This window comes from Colossoma macropomum, unplaced genomic scaffold, assembly GCF_904425465.1.
Source record: "Colossoma macropomum unplaced genomic scaffold, Colossoma_macropomum, whole genome shotgun sequence".
Lineage (NCBI taxonomy): Eukaryota > Metazoa > Chordata > Actinopteri > Characiformes > Serrasalmidae > Colossoma > Colossoma macropomum.
Window position 1 is genome coordinate 17045073 of NW_023494801.1, and position 20615 is coordinate 17065687.

A 20615-nucleotide genomic window follows, 5' to 3' on the forward strand; every position below is an offset into this window, starting at 1 on the left:
AGGTGGTGATAGGAACCAGGAGTCAACGACTAGAAAACAAATACAGTTGTTTTTATCTACTCTCCAAAACCACCAGGGACCTTGCGTATGTCTTCTGAGTTTTTATGTTTCTGATTCTAGAATAGTGGTAAATCTGAACAAATAAGGTCTTCTGGGGGACTATTTTGTCCCTCTGCCATAAATTCACTTTTTTTTTAAATTACTAAGATAGATTTTAGGCCAGAACCTAATCACAAAACTATTCTAAAACAATGGGTCTGACATCAGACAAAGCATTTGTAGCCATTATGTGTAACAACTTTCAGTGAAGGAGCTTTTAGAGGCATTAAACTCTTCCACCACCCCCACCGTGAACAATTATGTTTCTGTAATAGAACGGAGCATTTCATACCAAACCACTATGAAGGACTCTCTTTATATCTTAAGGTTTTTTATGTATATGTTTTTTTTTTGTTTTTTTAAAGCAGAATTCCAGTTTAAGCAGACATTTTTTTTTACCATGGGTGCAACTTCCCTTTAACATAAAAAAACATAGAAGAAAGATATTAATATTGCTAGCCAGTGATGTAAGGAAGGTGATAGAGAAAATGGACAGAAGCTTTTGACTTTCTCGTGTGCTTTATTGGACACGGTGAAATACAATCATCATTCTGTTGCTTCTGAGGATAGAAAGTGCAAGACTGGCTAAAATAATTACTGGAAATTAGCATGTAAACTGCTCAAACGATTGCACAATGCTGAAGCAGAACGGCTCTAAACGAACTCAAAATAAAGAGATCTACAAGCAACCCTAAATATGAAATTAAAAGCAGTATTACTGAGATATGAGTATTTCATATCTGGACATGCTAGTAATATTTGGAGATCTGTAAGTCTCATATATAATCTTTCTCTTACACCACAAATAGTGTAACGTTCTCATATTCTTAAAAATACTTCTCTTCAATTTACAAAATAAAAAAACATTGCACATTAAGACATAACTTTAGTAATTAATAATCCCTGCTCTCAAAACCACAACATAAATATGGCTGTCAGTCACTCACCTGGCAGGTTTCTGATTTAAATACATTTCACCTTATACTCACCACAGCTATACATGTTGCAGTCAGCCGGAACAAATATAGAAGTCTTTCCAAAAAATGCCAAACTGAATGTTATCAAAGCAAGAACTCAAAACTGAGCACCTATGCTTGTATTCCTCACAGATTCTACAGGTGCCAGTGATACGTATCTTAAACTTAGAAAATGGATGCGTAATGTGTTTTATCTGCTAGCTTTCGTGCCATTTCTATTTGAAAACAAGTCTTCTACCACATAAACACTAATCCAAATCTAACTCCAGTCATGAGGGGCCACAGTGGAACACAGTTTCATGTTTTTTTCTACTATAACACTTCCAGTTCAATTCACATATTCATTTGATAACTAGTTGATCACTAGATTAGTTTGATAAGTGGAATCAGGCAGTCAGAGTAATGAAAACACATAACCAGAGTGCTGTAGCCTTCCAAGACTGGAGTGTCGCCACCCTTTCTTGTAGTGCTCATTGTGGACAAGCTGACCACATGCCAAACGAACATTCAAATCAAATCTTTACCCCTATAGGAGTGTTTACGAATTTTGGATTGACATTAATATATCTATTGCCTGTTGTGCAGCCTAGTCTCTGCTAGTTTTCCTTCAAAAGAGCATGAAGTGCACTAAGACGCATAGTAGTGGTAGTTATCCTTAAGACAGCATGAGCTCCACACCAGTGTAAACTCAGTCTTTGGGCACTTTGAAGCCGTCCTTCTCCTTACGGATGCTCCTCATGGTCTCTATGGGATCGCTTGTCCCAGCATGCTCCTGAACTGACTTCTCTCTACAGCAAAAAGTGACAACATGATTAGGAGTGTAAAACACATCTGGAAATTTTATTACAATCAATTAGGATTAGGTACAATATCACTTTTTCTTTTTCGATTCCGATACGAAACCTTGAGTACTGTCCAATATTGACCCATTATTTTTCTTTAAAAACTGCTAAGCTTTAAAATGAGCAGCACTTCACTTAATGCAATTCACTTATAATTGCAGCACTTCACTTAATGCAATGGTTTGGTAAAAAAATTGATTTTTCCACTTAACCCAGATGTAGTTGATTAGCCAAAACATGTTTGATGTCTAAATTTTAGCATCTATAGTTTAGTGCCAGAGATACAAGGCTAATGTTGCCTCAAAAAAAAAAAAAAATCCTATACTATTTTAACACACTCAAACTGCACCCAGATCTTCATTAAGGCCACCCATATGTGGCTTAGGACACAGGTGTTGTGCCAAATTATGACTTCCTTACAGAACCCTTCTCTCCTTCGGAGGCATATGGACACTAGATCATGTTTGCTATTTCTGTTTCTACGAAGAAATTTCTTCTTAAAACCCACCGTTATGTACAGTTGGAATTCAGTGCAACACCTGCTGTCTATACTAGCTGCTCCAAGCATTTTGTTTGTTTTTATAACTCATAAATCAGTCATACTGTGTATTAAACTATACTGACAAGTCTGGAAAACCTTACTGAACACCTAGATGAGGTTTAGGTAGGTTAAGAGAAGTTTTGTTGACTTATTTACAGGAAAGTTTAGGGTGACTATTGACTTCTAGAGTTTATTTACAATGTTAGCTTTGTAGCTCCAGGGGCATAAATTGGACATCAATATCTGGGTACGGGGAGAATTGTGTACATTAATTTTTTTGCTGAATTATTCCTTTAAAAAAGGCATCTAAAAGAAGCCTATCAATTTCAAACCACTCAAACACTCTACTACCCCACCCCCGGTTAGAAACTATATTGCATCACACAGTGTGAGTCAGCATTAAGTGCAGGTGGACTTGTATTTTAATACCTCACTCTCATGAATGGGTTGAATGTGAACTCATCAGCCACAGTTGAAGGAATGGTGGGCTCTCCGTTGTCATATTTCTCCTAATGAATAAAACACAAGGTTAGAAAAATATACTACAGTATAAATAATAGAAAGGCAACATGATAAATTACCTTAGCCCATGCCAGTTTTTTCCTGATAGCCTCATTGTCTGGCTCAACGTGGCGTGCAAATTTCAGATTGTTGATGGTGTACTCATGACCGCAGTACACGCGCTGAAACACAAGCAGACCATGTGACTCCACTGCTGACACAGAACCTTTTATTATAAGTGTGATATTTGATACAAAATATGACAATAATACTGCATAGCAATGCTGTAAGTCCTGAAAAGTACAGAAATGTTTAAAGTACTAGGCTGAAAATTGCTATACTCATAAAATGTCTGATAGTGACAGAATGATTCCCATAGACATGAGTGATGTGCATAGACATTACCGTTTCAGGAGGAAGTCGCCCTAGAATGTCTATCAGAGCTTTGTACATCTCTTCAGCAGTACCCTCAAAAAACTTCCCACAGCCAGCTACAAACAGGGTGTCACCTACACACAGTGAGCAAAATATAACAGTGATGTTGCAGTACACAGACAGTGACTACTGAAGTAAGAGACTTCTTTTCAACCGAGAAAACTCCAATCTAATTTAATGTAATTTCATTTATTAAATGTAGAACCTTAATGAAATGAGACCCAGATTATATCCTAACCATATAGGTATCTGTTACTGTGTTATTATAATGTTGTCTAATATTAGTGTCAAATATTTTTTTCCGAAGTGATTGTTGAAGCATGTCTCATTACGTCATATGATTGTGTCATACCTGTGAACACAGCAGGGGGTTCAGAGCTGTTTTCTTTTGTCACAAAGTAGCAGATGTGTCCAGTGGTGTGGCACGGTGTAAACAAGCACTTCACATTAAGTGAGCCCACCTAAACAGACAACAAGCAGTTATCATAGTGAATTTAACTGTCAAAGCTATGTAATTTCAACCATCAGAAACTGCAGATATCATCTGGGATAACAAAACCATGTTGTAAATCGATATTATATTTTGTCCTCACTCGTCTTTCATTGAAAGGAAAAGAGAAATTCTGTCAAAAGTGTGAATACTATACTTGTAATCAGTGTCACATTTGTGATCATAAAAGATGAGAAGATATTTTATTATAATTTGAAAAGTTATTGTTGTATCTGGAAAGAAGAAATCACTTTTTTTCAATGTTTTTGTTGTTTCTTGACATCAGAACAATTTGAAATGCAGACTAGAAGCTGTCTATACAGAATGTAAATGTAATTCATTGTGTTTAATAAATATGCAATAAACTAATTATATATGTAATTAAATATGTAATTATGTAATTACATGTAAATTGTATAAAAAACTTTTTTTTGGTTACAATCATAAGTGCAAAGAGCACATTCCCACTTCCTTATGTATTAAGTACTACACTACAGTGTATAAGTGTAGTGTGTAAGTGTATAACAGAGGACTTACTTTGAAAGTGTTGTAATGCGTCACTTTTTTAGTCAAGGCTCCAACCCTGTCATCACCTCCGTATACCGTCAGCCCTGAAACCAACTTCACCAGTTTCTCATTGCCACCAGCATGGTCCCTATCAACAAAGCCAGGATAAATAACTAGAATATCTCTTTGGATTCAGAATAACGTCTGCATTACATTTGGACATGATCTTTGTTCAGAATAATCTAGAAAGGTATGTTGTAAAGGTCTTCTAATTCATCAATAAATCAAAGCCTCTCACCAGTGATGATGTGTGGTTAGGACGGTTTTGAGCTTCACACCATGCTTCTTAACTGCTTCTACTACCTGATTACACAAATAAATGACAATTACTGCATTCATAAGACAATTCATAATTTTACTGCAGAAAATGTAAAATTATTTTACCTTATTAGGTTCTACTGGGTCAACAATGGCAGCTTCTTTTGTGTCCTCGTCAATGAGGAGGTACATGTAGTTATCAGTCAGGGCGGGCAGTAGCTCTATCCTCATGTCGGACTGCTCCACAAGAGAGGATTTCCTTACAATCGAATGAAAGAAGGCTGCTTGAACCTTAGTAGGGGCTGAAAAGAAACATGATAATACATACATTGTTTTAAGTCTAATGCCAGCACAGCTTTTACTATGAAGCCTACCTGAGTTAACATTCCTAAGCTATCAGAGCATCTAATGACCTGCAGTCATGTAGTGTGACTAGTGTGAACTATTTAGTGCTCAACAGTACGTGTGCAGACTTAATTGCAAGCTTATAATGTGATAGAGTCTGTACACACCTAGTTTTGGGTTAAAGGCACTTTTTTTACACAATTAATATGTTTTTTAAGGGTTCTTTAGTAAAGGTAATGGTTCTATTTAGAACCATAAGTTCTATATAGAACAATTTCATGCTTTTGTGCTTCTTTGCATGGTGAAATGATTCTTCAGATTGATGGGGAATGTGTTGTATGTGGTTATATATGGAACATTTTTAAAAACGGTTCTATATAGCACCAAAAAGGGTTCTGCTATTGTCATAATGTCAAGCTTGTCACAATAGTACAACCATTTTCAAAAGGTTCTATGTAGAACTGCATACAACACATTCTCCATCTATCTGAAGAACAATTTCATCATGCAAAGAATCCTTTAAGCAAATGGTTCTACACAGAACTAAACAGAACCATTCCCTTTAATGGTGGACCCTTGAAGAACCTATTTAAGTATCTAGGCCTTCAAATTTGTAACCAGGCCAACGTGATAACGCCCCAAAGACGCTCGACTATATAAAGGCACCATTGATAATGTGTAAGTTAGGAGTGAACGAGGAAGTACTCCCTCGATTTAATATCTGAACACTTTGCAAGACGCACCAACCAAAAGTAAGATTTGCTAATTTTGTGCTACTGTGGTAGTTAACTTACTGTTGATGAAGACCAGTTCGATTACAAAACTACTTGCTCAAAGTTTACTGACAGAATATATTCGCCTACGTTGAAGTTACATGGGACTCAGGACCACTCGAAAATGCCTCTAGTAAGCGCCCTCGCTCTTCGTCTGTTTGGGACAACTCCTCTGCCGTTTGGCCAAAACACTAGCCAAATAAAGACCAAAGGACTCGTGTCAGCGCGAACAGATTAAAACAGCTTACTTACGGTGTCATTCTGTGCCCGTACATATAAAAGACTTAATATTGGCCTTATAAAAACGTACCGAATTTATACGTTGCAGCTCCAAATACACCGAGAGTGCAGGCACTCGCTACCAGTGACCTGAATAACATAGCAACACCGCTGCTGCTCGCAAAACTGCAACAGAATACGGAGGAAGTAGAATATTCGGTTTGAGACACAGCCCGGCCCACTTTTAACCTTAACCCTAGCACTGACCAATCAGAGGCGGGGGAGTGTCTAGCGTAATCAATGAAGTCAAGTGAGTCTGTAGCACGCGTGTTCCAAATGGTTCACTCCTCTACTCGCTCACTGTGCCCTACGGAGAGGAAGAGCGCAGACCTGCTGGCTATGTTCAAAATATTTTAAATCGCCATTCAATTCACCATAAAGAAAAATTTGATAACAACTTAAAATCACTTAAAGCTGGAACGTTTGTGAACCGAACAAGCACAGTAGCTACGAATATGACAACATGATGTTGCTATTTTGCTAACAAGTACAGGGTGTCCCAAAAAAAATTGACATAATTTGAGACGTGAATATCTGAGTAACTACATGTCCTGGGCAAACGAAATTAAATAGGCTTCATGTTGAACAATACAAGATTTATTTATCAAAATTCGAACAAGAAATTTATAACCGATTTCACAAAGCTTCACAAATGTAATATCTTCCGATACTGGTGGTCGTCCAGATCCCTTTGCCCTGCACAGACAGCCTTCCTCTTTGAATTTTTTGTGCCATGTCCAAATCTGCTTTCCAGTTGGTGCATTTTTATTGAATTTTCTCAAAAATTCATGCTGTACACTCTTGTTTAACTGTGTTTGAGCATATTCTAACACATAAAATGCCTTTTCATTTCTAGTGAGCGCCATTCTTCAACATTAAAAATTTTGTTAAATTAACATTTACATTTTGTTAAAATTTGAGATCATTTGAGGGGGAATTGGCTATGTTATTAGACTACGAAATGATGTCAATTTTTTTGGGACACCCTGTATAACTGTAAATATTAAAATACGATTGACCTACAAAACGCGAAGCTTGTGGGATGTGTGAGAGTGATGTCCTGACATATGAAAAATTAGCAATAACATCCCTTCTTTATGTAGCTCATGCAAATTTTAAGCAGCATTACTTGGTTACTTTTTTAAAAAGTAATGATGACAGCTACTTATATTTATATCAGAAACTCCATCTCTGTTTTTTTTCAGTCAGGTTTACCTTCTTGGTCTCGAGACACACCCACTATGAACTATTTAGGGAGTCTCGGGTACGTTTGAGAATTGGAACACAGCCACAGAAATGGCTGACATGTAGCGACAGAGCCGGTAGCGATTCCGAACAGAGCCCTAAACAGTCTTAATTCAAAATAAATGTCTTCCAAATACATCGAACGGACTAAAACGGTAACCAACAGCTGAACCGAATCATTTTGCACAAAACGTTTCTCGGGTTACCATGTTTTCCTGACATAAACTGCATCCTTTTTTTGTCAGTGACCGCGCTCCGTACTGTGTTAGGGGCAGTTTGAAAGGTCATTGAACTGCTGGGGAAACTTTGTCCGTTTATCGCGGCTGTAAGTTAACAGTTCAAACGCGGGTCTTAGTTCAGCATGACCGCGAGAAACATAGCTCGTTTTTGGGAATGGGGGAGGAAGATTGTCTGCGTGGGGAGAAACTACGCGGAGCACGCTAAAGAGCTGAGGAACGCCGTGCCCAGCGAGCCCGTGCTCTTCCTCAAGCCGCCGTCAGCCTACGTTAAGGAGGGCTCGCCGATCCTGGTGCCGCGCTACTGCTCCAGCCTGCACCATGAGGTGGAGCTGGGGGTGGTGGTCGGAAAAGCGGGCACGGCTATTCCTCAGAGCTCGGCCATGGAGCACGTCGCCGGATACGCCCTGTGCCTGGACATGACGGCCCGGGACATCCAGGACGAGTGCAAGTCCAAAGGCCTGCCCTGGACCCTGGCTAAGGCTTTCGACACGTCCTGTCCGGTCAGCGAGTTCATCCCCAAGGAGCGCCTACCGGACCCGGCCAACGTCACGCTGTGGCTCAAAGTGAACGACGTCGAGCGGCAGAACGGCAGCACTTCTCAGATGATCTTCTCCATCCCCTACCTGATCAGCTACATCAGCGAGGTCATTTCGCTGGAGGAGGGAGACCTCATACTCACCGGGACACCCAAAGGAGTCTCCGCCGTGCAGGAGCACGATGAGCTGCAGGCTGGCATTGACGGCATCGTCACCATGACTTTTAAAATCGGCAAAACCTGGTGACGCCCAGAAGTGAAGAGGTGAAGAAATGAGGCTGAATCAGCGGCCGTGTGATTCACTGCTGTGCGTTGCGAATTAATCTCCTCAGGTTTTACAAAAGGCATTGCGGTGTAGTTTCCGTGTGTGTGTCTCGATTTTAATTAAAAGTTCAATTTTTAATTCAAGCTTCTGGGTTTCTGGTTTTTCTACAGCAGGGATGGAATATTATGAAATGATATCGCAATCAGCAGATAATTGATTAAAACTCTTAGTATCGGGAGTGATGTCTAGATTTGATCGATATATCAAACCCCCTATTTAAAGGTAAATTCCACCATTTTTTCAAAATTTGTGAATAATTAATTCTTTAAGATGTAAACCGAGTCTTTCAGAGTAATGTGATGTAAAATGGTTCGTTGTAGAGAAACTTACACCCTGATTTGTTTACAGTGGTGGTGATAGAAACCAGGGGTCTCCATGTCTACAACTCAAATATAGCGATTTTATTTACCATTAAAACCATCAGTAATCCTACTTTTTTTCTGAGTTTTTATATGTAAAGTTGATGGTAAGTTAGTCATAAATCTGAAAGAAAAACATTTTCTTCTGGGAATATTTTGCCTCACAATGCCCTGCACGTGTCCCTCCGCCATGAATGGGTTAAACTACATTTTAAGCCAAAACTTTATTACAAAACGATCATAAAACCATGTCTCAGACATCAGGCAGCGTGCTCATTACTATTTCATCTAATAACGTTCTGTGTGGATGTCTGGTTCCTGTCAGCACCACTGTGAACAATTCTAACTGTTTCTCTAGAACAGAGCATTTTACACCAAACCACTCTGAATGATTTTGTTTACATCTTAATTATTTAATTATAGAGAATTTTTGAAAAGATCGGTGGAGTTTCCCTTTAATGACACATTTATTATATACTACTTCGGCAGTGCTGGGCTTTTATGCTAAAATGTCTGCATTTTATTCATTTTACTTGGGAAATAAAAGTTGCATTTATCTGTGAAACAAATGCAGGTAGATGTGGTTGCTGTTGCTACATTTTATAAATGTTTATGCATCAACATCAGCAGATGTTTACATGAAAAATACTGGATATTGGCATCGGCCCACAGTTCCTGTTCCAGTGCATGCCTAATCTTCAGTAATGATCATGAATGTGTTTATACTTTGTCTGCCAGATTACCAGAGCTATAACGATACATGTTTCATATCAGTCTATTCTGAGGTCAGGATTAATTTCTACTTTTGATATTTTCTATGTTTAAAAATGTTAATTCTACAGATCAATAATCGTAGGAGCGAAAGAGTTTTGCATTTTTTTACAGTTTTTTCTTTTTTCGAAACTTTTTTGAAAGTATTACACCCTTATGGATTATGGTGGTATCAAGTATTTCTGGGCAATATTGATAAAATTCAGTACCATGATATTTTCGAGTACCATAACATATTATGGTATGGTATATCAATATATGACTGTGTCATGGTAGCAGACCATGTTTAAGTTTGTTAATAAAGTTAATAGACCCATTCCTGTACAGTGCTGGTTGTATCTGCAAAAAGAATGTCTCACTAATTTGACATAACTTGTTTTGCTTGCGTTTTTGCCTTTTGTTCTATTTTTTTCTCTTAAAATGTCACCAAAGGGAGCTTTATGCAGTATTGTAAACATTAACCAGACACAAGCCACATTTTCTAAGAGAAAATGTGCTTTTACACAGTAAATGATACACAGCTGTTAACTGTCAGGTTGGATACCATGAGAAAAGCATGCAAAATAGAACTAAAGCTAAAAACAAATAGCATCAGGAATTCTGCTAATTTATAGTGTTATATTATTGATATAATGCTCACTATCTGTTGAAGATATATCTCTAACTGAAAAGCAATATGACAGTATAATGGCATACCAATGTAGATGACATATTGCCCAAACTCCACAACAGTTAGGCCTACATATAAGCTAATAATAGGATAAACGTGCAGTCTGAATATACGACTGAGTGCTTGGATTCAACCTTTCAGTTTATCTTTATTTGTACAGCACTTTAAAAAATAAGTCAATTGTTGAGATGTAAACAAGGTCATTCAGTGTGATGTGAACTGCTTAATTGTAGCGAAACGTACTGACCCAGATTTCTTTACAGCATTTATAAATAGTGGAAAAGTTTTTTAGCGGGACTCTTTGCCTTACAACACCCGTACAAACCTCTCCGCCATGAATAGATAAAAAAAAAAACATTTTAAGCCAAAACCTTACCTCAGACCTATTGTAGAACAATGTCTCAGGTATTAGGCAACATTTTATTCCATTACCATTTCACGTAATAGTTTTCTGTGAGGTAGCTTTTACAGACTCTAAACACTTCAAACATCTGGTTCTTTTCACCGCTGCTATGAGCAATTCTGTCTTCTTGGTTAAATTTCTCTAGGATGGAACATTTCACATCAAACCACTCTGAATGATTTTGTTTACATCATAACACACAAATATTGAAAAATCTGTTTCTACTTTAACCTCAACTCAGGACTTATCTGCCTTCAGGATAGCCTGTGTGGAGCAGGATTTCAGTGTGTTGGGATAACTGAGAGAATGATGTGACCACAAGAGGGCAGTGCAATTCAGCATCAAATACATACAGGGTTCAGTTCAGGGATGAAAGTACAGAGTCAAGAAATCTTCATCAATTTTAACAGTTTGAGGGTTTTACCTGGTTGACAGTCAATGTGGTATCTTAGTTATTCACACATTTAAAAGCATTTTAAAGTGAAGGCAGATTTTCAGACTCATATAAACTGTATTATTTGTGTCAGTTCCAGTGCTTTTAAGGCCTTGTTGCCCTTTTGGCCTCAGCTGTTTTTGCTTCATGCGCATTTTCATCCCAGTATTTAATTTAAACCATGGGCCTTAGCTGTGAGAATCACTTCAGGAATCCAACTACAAAGTTTTGTTCCCATTCCTTTAACTCCATAATGGCTTTTGGCTCCAGCTAAAGAACTTGAAACAATACATTTGTTGCAATGTCTTCTATAAACTTTAGGCCTCATGTCATTTGCTGCGTATGGAAGACTGTATTCTTAGTCCTAATCCTGGTCATAAATTTGGACCCAGGCTTGGTCTTGCATCTCTTGTACTGTAAATTAAGCTTGTGCTGCTGTGCTTCCTCTCAGGGTGTATTTACGTCTAAGTCTGGTGAACATCTGCTCCAGGTTCAGTTACACATCTGATCTCAGCCTCTCTGTCTCCAAGATCCATCACCCCATCACTGGTTATATGTCATGCCATGCGTAATCCGATGCGCCATGTTCGACCTGCTAGAGTTCCCAAGTGTGCCATGATTCACCAGGCTTTCAGCACAGCTTCCTCAGAGGAACTTTTAATTTGACCAATCACAGGCTATTCTGCAGTCATTGTTAATTGTGGGTGTCTTTTTCACATTTGGCTCAAATGAACTGTACAGTCAGGATTCATCCAGGTTCAGTTACTCAGGATTAAGTTTGGAAAGTCTAGTTATCACCCTGTTTATGTTTCCTTGCACTCTAATTCTAGGCTACTGTTTCACAGCATTGTGTTGTTCTGACAGGTGTTATTTCCCACCAGCACAGTGAAACAGGCAGTTCGAGGGTAAGGTTACGAAACATTTGAAGTTCAGTGATAATGAGTATTGCACTGCCTTTGTACAGTTGTAATGATAGCCATACTAATTGTGTACGTCCATTGAACTAAGAAAGTATTAGGCATAACTTTTTTTGTTTTGTTTTATGAAATTCAGGGTGGGGATTCACATATTTTGACTGCTGTAGGCCTGTTGCATTAGCTGAAATGAGTCCAATTCACTCCAGCTCTTCAAAAGCATGATTTGTCAGAATCCACAGAGAGAAACCTTTGGCTCTTTGACAGAGATTGGATTGCTGTGCAGCTGTCAATACCAATCACACAGAAACTCTGACATGAAAGAATTCATCAGATATTAGGCCAATGCTGTGTGTGGTGCACTGATTCTCTTTCACAATTTGAGAATGTATTGTACAGCTTGACTTCAAGTGATCTGTATAGATAAAAAAAGCTGATCCAGCCTTCAGCAGGTCAAAGTATGCCTACAGAAGCACTGTTGGTTTTTTTTGCTTTCTTTTTCTTATTTACTTACTTACAGTACTGTAAAAAAGACAAACTTTCATTGACTTTATTTACAGTCAAAATAACAATTAAGAGCAAAGCAGAAAACATGTATTTAACAGATTACAAATTTACACAGACTCTCAACAACTACATTTATCACATTTTCAGCATTTAACATGTCCACTCTTTGCCTTTATTACAGCTACCATTCTTTTCCAGATACATATTTTCAGTTTTTCAAAGTCTGCAAAGATATTTTTCCACATGATTGATTGCAGCTTGTGAATATGTGAATATGATGAACATGTAATCAAGTAAACATGTCATACGCATTAATAACAGTCTGTTTTGTTAAAACTGTGGGACAAATAAATAGCTGAGCAGACTGCCAATGGAAATTGTGAAAGCAGGATATGAGCTGGAAATACAGAGTAGAATGTAAGGTGGAATTCTGAGCTGCAGTGGAAGCACCTACATTAACCAAACTAGAAAACACGTAAGGGAAAACGTCTTGTAGTATTTAACCAGCTATTCTTAGTAATAGAGCAGCTCTTTTTTCAGAGCAAATGTGATATAACTTTTCTAGCTGTGAGCAGATAGTGAGCATGTATAGAAAAAGTCATAAAATAACAATATACATATGGAATAAAATTAAGAAAAAAAAAACAACAAAACAATAAAAGAAATGTAAGATATGGTTCATAATATCACCAAGAGTATGCAACATTAATAATACTAATAATACTACTACTAATAATAACAATAATAATGATAAAGTAAAATAGTAATAGTTGGTTTAACTCTGTTAATGTAATTTGAAGTTTAAGTCACATTGGATGAGTTATTAACAGTGGATTAGTGTATGTACTAATGCATCTTAATCTAGTGATTTTCCAGAAAACTCAGAGAGCTCTTCCATTCGTCTTCCATTTACTAGTTTGGTGAGAAAGAGCCTCTTTAACACAATAATCCCACAAATCAAGTATTCCCTCCAGCAGATCCCTTAGTGTTCCTCCTTCCTCTTCCCTGCCTGGCCCTGATTAGTCTGCCATATGCCTACAGAACCATCCCCATCTCCCCCATCAGGCTCTATTCTCCATCTGTAACTGAACACATCTTGGGGCCATTTTTATAAGGGCAAGAATCCCGCAGTGGGGGGAACTGATGGCATGCATTAAATTGGGGGCACTGCTCGTTGTGAACATAAAAATAGGATAAGTTGGATAATTGGCCTAATCAAGGCCTAAGTACACCTTCAGTTGAGCATGGAGTGATGGTTTAGTGCCCAGTAAACATTACGATGGGTTTTCAGCACAGGGATTAAGACCAGCCCTGGACTACACAGCATTCTGAGTGGGGATTCAGCATTGAATGGAAGATGTAGTCCAGAACTGGCTTGCAGTATACTTTAAAGCACAGATAAAAGTAAATTGAAGCTCTGCTAGAAGCTCTGTGCAGTGACACAGGCGACTGTGACACTGTGTGGACCAACCACTGTCAGGAGGAAGTCTTGACAAATGTCACAGTGATTAGTTGTGTTCAGCAAGCAGCGCACACCTCACCATACAGTCTCATACCACTACGCTGTATAGGACAAAAAGACACTGGGCCTCATTCTCCAACTGTGCTTAAGAAGAAATTTCTTTTTAAAACCCACTTGCACAGTTTTCACAAAGATTCTGACATTCACCAATGTTTTCTTATTTGGGATTTGTTCTTAGGTACGAACAAAATCTACACTCACTGAAGAGCACAAAGGTGTGAACAATTCTGCACTTTAAGAACGTCATGAATCTGATGTAAACGTTTTCTTAGGGCCTTTCTCAAGAACAAATTTAAGAAAAAACTCAAAAAACATCGGTGAACGAGGCCCATAGTTTTGCTTCAATTTGTTGTTCCTGTAGGATACAGCCAGTGTTGAAATGTCTTAGCGTAGTGCATATTTAAAGATAAAACTCTATATAAAATTGTAAACAAAATTTTCATAGCTTAAATGACCTTATCAGACAATATTACAAGTAGTGTGATATCTTGATAGGCCAATTCACCTCATCAGAAAAGGCTACCAGAAGTAAAACTATAGGTAGGATATTTTGATAGCCCAAATCACCATCTCAAAGGGTAAGTAATTACCTTTAGCTGAGTATATAATACACTAGAAGTAAAGCTGAAATAACATTTAAAACACAATAAAACATCAGAAAAGTCAAGAACGGTGAACCTACATGTGTCTTCTGAGGCTTATATGTAATGTTGATAAAACAGTGGTGAATCTGAAAAAACAAGTTTTTATATTATACATAATAACTTTCTGTGAAGTAGCTTTTAGAAACATTAAGTACTTGAGGTGTCTGGCTCTTATTACCATCACTGTGAATAGTTTCTCTAGATAAACCACTCTGAATGACTGTTTACATAAGAAATTGTTGAAAATGGATGGAACTTCCCGAATTCAGAAAATCCAGTGTCAAACTAAAGATATGACAGCCGAAGGTGATAACAAAGATTCTAATTTTATGGAAATTATTTCACACTTGTAGCTCATTTTAACAACTTACTGAGTCAGAATTGTTCACATAGGAACCCAGACATCTAAAGCATTTAAAGCCTCTGAAAGCTCCCTCACAGCAAATTAAAGTGGTTACACGTACACCCCTGATGCCTGAGACATTATTTTACAATAGTTTTGCAACAGTTTTAGCATAAAATTTTTATTTTGTTTTATTTTTGCAGAGAAACACATACATAAGGCAAAATAGCGCCCAAAGAAAATATTTTTTTAGATTTTTTACTTTTTTACTATTATCAGCATTATACATAAAACACATTATACATAAAAAGAACATGTAGGTTCACCACTGGTTTTGGATTGTAGTGGCTATATTTGTGTTGTAGATATTGTGACCCCTGGTTCCCATCACCACCACTGTAATCCGAGTCGGTGCGCTTCACATCAAATCACCCTGATTGACTTAGTTTACAGATCAGTAACTAAGTTACATAGACATATCGATAATTCTATGTAGACAAAAAAATTGAATCCCCCTTAACCCCTTAAAATGCCAAGCTTATTACATACTAAGGCTTAGTGTTTAGTAACTACAGGGATGTCAATGCAAACTGGCTGAGATATTTTTAGATTATAGAAGTGTGTAATAAACTTTGGGCCTGCTGGTGGGCCCTGGCCATTTAAGGGGTCAACTCATGTAGTGTACATTTCAGTCTGATTTGCAAGGCCAGACTCAAATAAGCACCTTTCAGCACTGGATATTATACATATCCAAGCCAGCTTTCTCTGCAACGAGCATCAGGTAGCATTTACGGGTGCACAGCTACATGGTCTGCCTTTGCAGCACGTGGAGATCATTTAGTGTATTTACAGATGTTTCTGGGATGAATATAAGGGCGTGTAACGTGAATGCTTACGAGATGCCCTGTGGAAAATTCATCCCACTGGGTCGTCAAACATGGTAAATTTAAGGCATAATCGCCTGTCCTCCCCCTCTTCCGTTCCATATTCACTTCATCTATATTCACGTTTTACTGCCACTGCCATTGATTTACTCATCTGTCTCTGACTGATATACAGATAACAGGACACGCTACCAAACGCCTTTTACATGTGGTTAAATGACAACAAGGATTCTGTCATTACAGGCAAATGGGCAAATGTAGAAAATAGGGAGTAACCACTTGCAATGTGGTAACATCAAAGCTTCCTTAATGAATAACTTGAATAAGTTAGAGGAGATGTCAAAAAGACAGTAAATGGAGGATGAATGCAAATCACCCACTAATTGGTTCTTGGTATGGTTGTGGAAGAAAAACCTCTAATTGGTAGAGAACCTTGACATCATGTGGAGGTTCTTTGAACTTTATAAAGGGTTTTCACGCTCACACATCTCATTAACAAAAGCAGTTCTTTAAAGAACCATCCACTGATCTATGGTCCTTTGACATATTATTGCTCCAAAGAACCCTTTATTTTTTAGTATAAATTGTATAGATTAAATTTTTTATATGTTTCACAATAATCTTTCTTTTACTCCTGCTTATTCCTGCTTAAGTGGTCATACCACCATATATCATACCCTGTTTAACGGTTGCAAGTATTGATTATATCGTTCCACAGTGGAAGGTGGATAGATTAAGTACACAAGCTGCTGCAGTTGACAGCCATGGTCAGTTGCTTATATATTTCAGAACAGGAGACACAAATGTGCTTGTTAAACCAGGAAACAGGTCAGTGTGGAATTAATGAAAGAGATAGTAGTTGGTGCTATGTCCACATTAAGAACTCCAATCTAAGAGCTTTCTCTCTGCGTGAACAATGAACCCAGTTTTCAAAAATCGTCAAGCCACGTTGTAAACAACATTCCATACATTTTGTCCTTCATACACACTTTCAGAAATAAAGGTAACTGTCAATGGGGCAGTACCCCTCTTGTCGCTGGGGTGATACCCTCAAGGGTACATCTTAGTACCTTTAATCACAGTATATAATTGTACCATAATCCATTGAAATTAGATTTTCTAAGGTCTATTAACCCCACACACCCGTCTCGTCTCCAGACTTATTATTTTATTGTTCTGTTTTAAAACATTAGGTTATGAAAAGGTACAAATACGTGCTTTTCACCTGGGAAAACTTATTTAAGGTTCACAGTTGGACTTTAAAACTACTGTTGTACCTTTGAGGGAACACTTACATTGTTTGTACCTTGATGAACGAAAAATGTACCTGCACAGAACCTTTATTTCTAATAGTGTAGTGGGATCCAAAAGTCTGAGACCACATTGAAAATCTGGGATTGTTTTACATTTAAACCTAAACCTAAATAAACAACTGACAGTTTTATAATTGTGAAAAGCCATGACAAGTAAAATGAAGACAAAATATTCAAGATTTTGCTCTATTTCTAGGTCACTATTCACATTTAAACAAAAGGGTGACATTATTAAGGCCTATATTAAGATGATTTTCTTTAGTCTTCAGTCTTATCTCTTCAACTGATCTGCTGATCAGAGGCTTTTTGACAAACTACAAAAAAACATGCCAGCTTGACTGCACACTATCGTTAAAGCAAAAGAAGGACATACCAAATACTAAGAAGCTCTGAAATTCATGTAAATATTTCAAAGATTCTACTTTTCACCCAAATTGTTATGCTGGTAATATAATTTAGAATCAAAACAGTATATTAAATTAGAAAAGAATGCAAAATAAATACATTACTAGTGAGCTCAGTTTTTAGACCCCATTACACACTCTCAGAAAAAAGGTATTGTCACTGTCTTGTCACTGGGGTGGTACCATCAAGGGTACATCTTCATTATCTTTAGTTAGAGAACACAATTGTACCATATTTCATGACATTTATATTTTTAACATTTTTATTGTATTATTCTGTTTTTAAACATTAAGTTATGAAAAGGTGCAAATTTGTACCTTCCCCTGAGGAAAAACATGACCTTAAAACCATTGTTGTACCTCTGAGTGGCACATTTACATAGTTTGTACCTTGATGAAGAAAAAATATGCACAGTACTTATTATCATTTTCTGAAACTGTATTTTATCCCTGAAATATCACGGGATCCTCAAGGAACCAAAATACAAATACTACTACGAGCAAGCTGCTCACTAAAGCCTGATCAGAAGACTCTCCAAAATACTTCACACATTTGGCTACAGAGTGTCTACTTACTGTTGGAATAAGAAGTAGCAGTATAAGCACTCTGTATTGAGTAAATAAAATGACTAAGTGGCATTCCCTCACAAATTCCTGTGGAAAAAAATATAAATAAACATCATTAGTCAAAACAGTTAAAAAGCACAAGATCCTGTTTGGATATAGGCTCTATGATCCTGTAAAGTTTTGTGGTTCTGGTTTCAAAGCTGTTGAAGGGGTAGCATTGCAATAATTTTAGCATATAATAATAAGAAGAAGACAAAAACGAAGAATAGTAAATTAACTTTTTCAAGCCAACTTAGTGAAGCAGCTGTGAGACGTTCAGTTTATTCGGTGCTGCACGTCGCTATCTACAACCAAACATGAGGACATGGATGATGTTTTTTTTTGGAGATGTTACATGTGAGAGAGAAACAGAGAGAGAAAAAAGGAGAAAAGTGTGCAGAAATAGAAAACAGAAAAAAGCAGTGCTTTTGGCGCAGGCGGACATATTTTATAATTAAAGGCCTATGCACATTGCACACATGGTATCAGTAAGTGGAGGGAGAGGAGCGAAGGGGGGCTTGATGGGGACAGAGGGAGAAGCTCAGTCATAAATGGCCTCCATCAGCGCTATAATCCAGCCTGTGGCTGCCACTGGGTTTCCCCTATTCTCCATACTGACACGTGTCTTCTCTAATACAGGGTCAAATAGAGATGAATGACAAAGAAAAATGAATGGAGAAACATAACAAGTGCAGATGCTTCCAGACAGGTGTACTGCATGATACAGTTAAGTGGCTATGAAAGAGAGCTCATTACTGGGGCACGGGTGGCAGGAGCTTCAGTCACAAAGACTGCTCAGCTGGCCAGTGTTTCAATAGAAAACAGTGAATAAAGTGATATCTACATTTAGACCCATAGAAAGACGTCAGTAAACAGGTTTGGAAATTGTGGTCGAAACATTGCGCATTCATTGAGCGTGATGCCCGTGCATTAGTGTGACATGTAAGGAGAAAGTCAGTGCAGGACGTGATCAGACTGTTTAGCAAGAACAGCCCAACCACAGCTACATAGAGAGGGGTATTATAGTAGAGCTGCAGTGCATAAACCCCTCATTACTAAGACGGATGCACATTGGAGAGAGTTCAGTGGTGTAAAATGCACTTATCTACAGAGATGTGGAAAAAGTGATATGGTCAGATGAGTCATCCTCAACTCTCCTCAGGTGGGTGAATGCATGTGTGGTGCACACCAAGAGAACTGTACAGGCCTAAATGCTACAGTGACTCCCACAGTGAGGGGGTTCAATGGCCCTGTTATGCTGTGGGGGGCACTGTACTGCTATGATTTGGGACCATTTGTCCCCTTAGAGGGAGGTGTCACTGCAAATCAATACAAGGTTATTAGATACATTATTTATTCTATGATGAAAGATTTCTATTCTGATGGAGGTGGTCTCTTCCAGGATGACAATGCCCACATTGACAGGGCACGAGGGGTCACTGAATGGTTTGACAAGTATGAAAATGATGTAAATCGTATGCTATGGCCTTCACAGTCACACGGTTGAACACCTGTAGGAGATTCTAGACTGACTTTTTAGAGAGCGCACTCCACGACCACCATCATCAAACCACTAACTGAGTGTTTTCACTCTTCTTTTTTTAATGATTTTGTTTATGACAGGCCAAACAACACTGCTGAATCGCTGCACGGGATGATATCCCAAAACAATTTCACCATGAACTGGGCTGAACCCTGGATCTTCACAGGCCAAGTCAACGCCCCTGATTATTTCTCATCATTACTCTGATAGAACTCTAACAGTACTTATCGGTCATCGTTGGTTAATTTAAACACTTCTGTCCAAAGACAGGCTGGTTACAGTTCTTTTTTTCTACATTTAATACTGTATTTTATTTATAAAATCATATCCTATATTCATATTGCTCTTGTTATGTTATCGGTTCGCTATCTGGTGTCAACCATAGGAGGATGGGTTCTCCTTTCGAGTCCTTTCGAGTTCCTCTCAAGGTCTTCCTCCTCTTACTGTTAGTGAGTTTTTCCTTGCCACTGTCACCCTTAGCTTGCTCACCTGGATTGGACCTGGATTTTCTGTAAAGCTGCTTTGTGAAAACATGTAAAAAGCGCTAAAAGCATGCATTTTGAGTTGACTCAGCAAGTCAACAAGGAAAATGTATGTCATGGAACAAAACCTCCAAAAATAGTACCTTCATAGGAGAAGAAAAAACTTTCTTAACGTTAATGTATGTTGAATGGAATTAGGTTTTATTTTGGTCTGTTTCTACTTCCCATTTATTATAAATGTAAATGTAATGTAATGTATGTTTCATATGTAAAATGCAGTTGTGAGGTATAGACAGGACATGACAGTGACAACATATTCCTTGAATAAAATGTAATGCTTAAGAATGTAAACATAAAAATGTAGTA

General features: G+C 37.8%; 2 protein-coding genes across 4 annotated transcripts; one reads left to right on the forward strand and one right to left on the reverse strand.

Annotated features, from left to right (window-relative positions):
• Positions 1 to 599: 599 nt before the first annotated feature.
• Positions 600 to 8363, reverse strand: LOC118821168 (hydroxyacylglutathione hydrolase, mitochondrial). Of its 3 annotated transcripts, XM_036589644.1 has the most exons (10): positions 6139 to 6247; positions 5850 to 6019; positions 4837 to 5012; positions 4691 to 4755; positions 4423 to 4540; positions 3748 to 3856; positions 3366 to 3469; positions 3041 to 3142; positions 2889 to 2968; positions 600 to 1864 (listed from the first exon to the last, which is right to left on the reverse strand). In XM_036589644.1, exons 3-10 carry the CDS (start codon positions 4939 to 4941, stop codon positions 1765 to 1767), a joined length of 783 nt encoding a protein of 260 aa, XP_036445537.1. In that variant the 5' UTR covers positions 4942 to 5012; positions 5850 to 6019; positions 6139 to 6247; the 3' UTR covers positions 600 to 1764. The 3 variants fall into 3 exon arrangements, with proteins under 3 accessions (XP_036445537.1, XP_036445536.1, XP_036445535.1); XM_036589643.1 differs by lacking the exons at positions 5850 to 6019; positions 6139 to 6247 and adding an exon at positions 8271 to 8363; XM_036589642.1 differs by lacking the exon at positions 5850 to 6019 and having other exon boundaries at positions 6139 to 6283.
• Positions 7360 to 8534, forward strand: fahd1 (fumarylacetoacetate hydrolase domain containing 1). Its single transcript, XM_036589645.1, has one exon. The coding sequence runs from the start codon at positions 7714 to 7716 to the stop codon at positions 8371 to 8373; it is 660 nt and encodes a 219-aa protein (XP_036445538.1). The 5' UTR covers positions 7360 to 7713; the 3' UTR covers positions 8374 to 8534.
• Positions 8535 to 20615: the final 12081 nt, after the last annotated feature.

Coding starts and splice junctions, on each gene's coding strand:
- fahd1 (XM_036589645.1), top strand. CDS start 7,714: ATGACCGCGAGAAACATAGCTCGTTTTTGGGAATGGGGGAGGAAGATT.
- LOC118821168 (XM_036589642.1), bottom strand. CDS start 6,208: ATGTTATTCAGGTCACTGGTAGCGAGTGCCTGCACTCTCGGTGTATTT. Junction 4,756..4,836: donor ACCCAGTAGAACCTAATAAG/GTAAAATAATTT, acceptor TTGTGTAATCAG/GTAGTAGAAGCAGTTAAGAA. Junction 1,865..2,888: donor AACCCATTCATGAGAGTGAG/GTATTAAAATAC, acceptor TTTTTGCTGTAG/AGAGAAGTCAGTTCAGGAGC.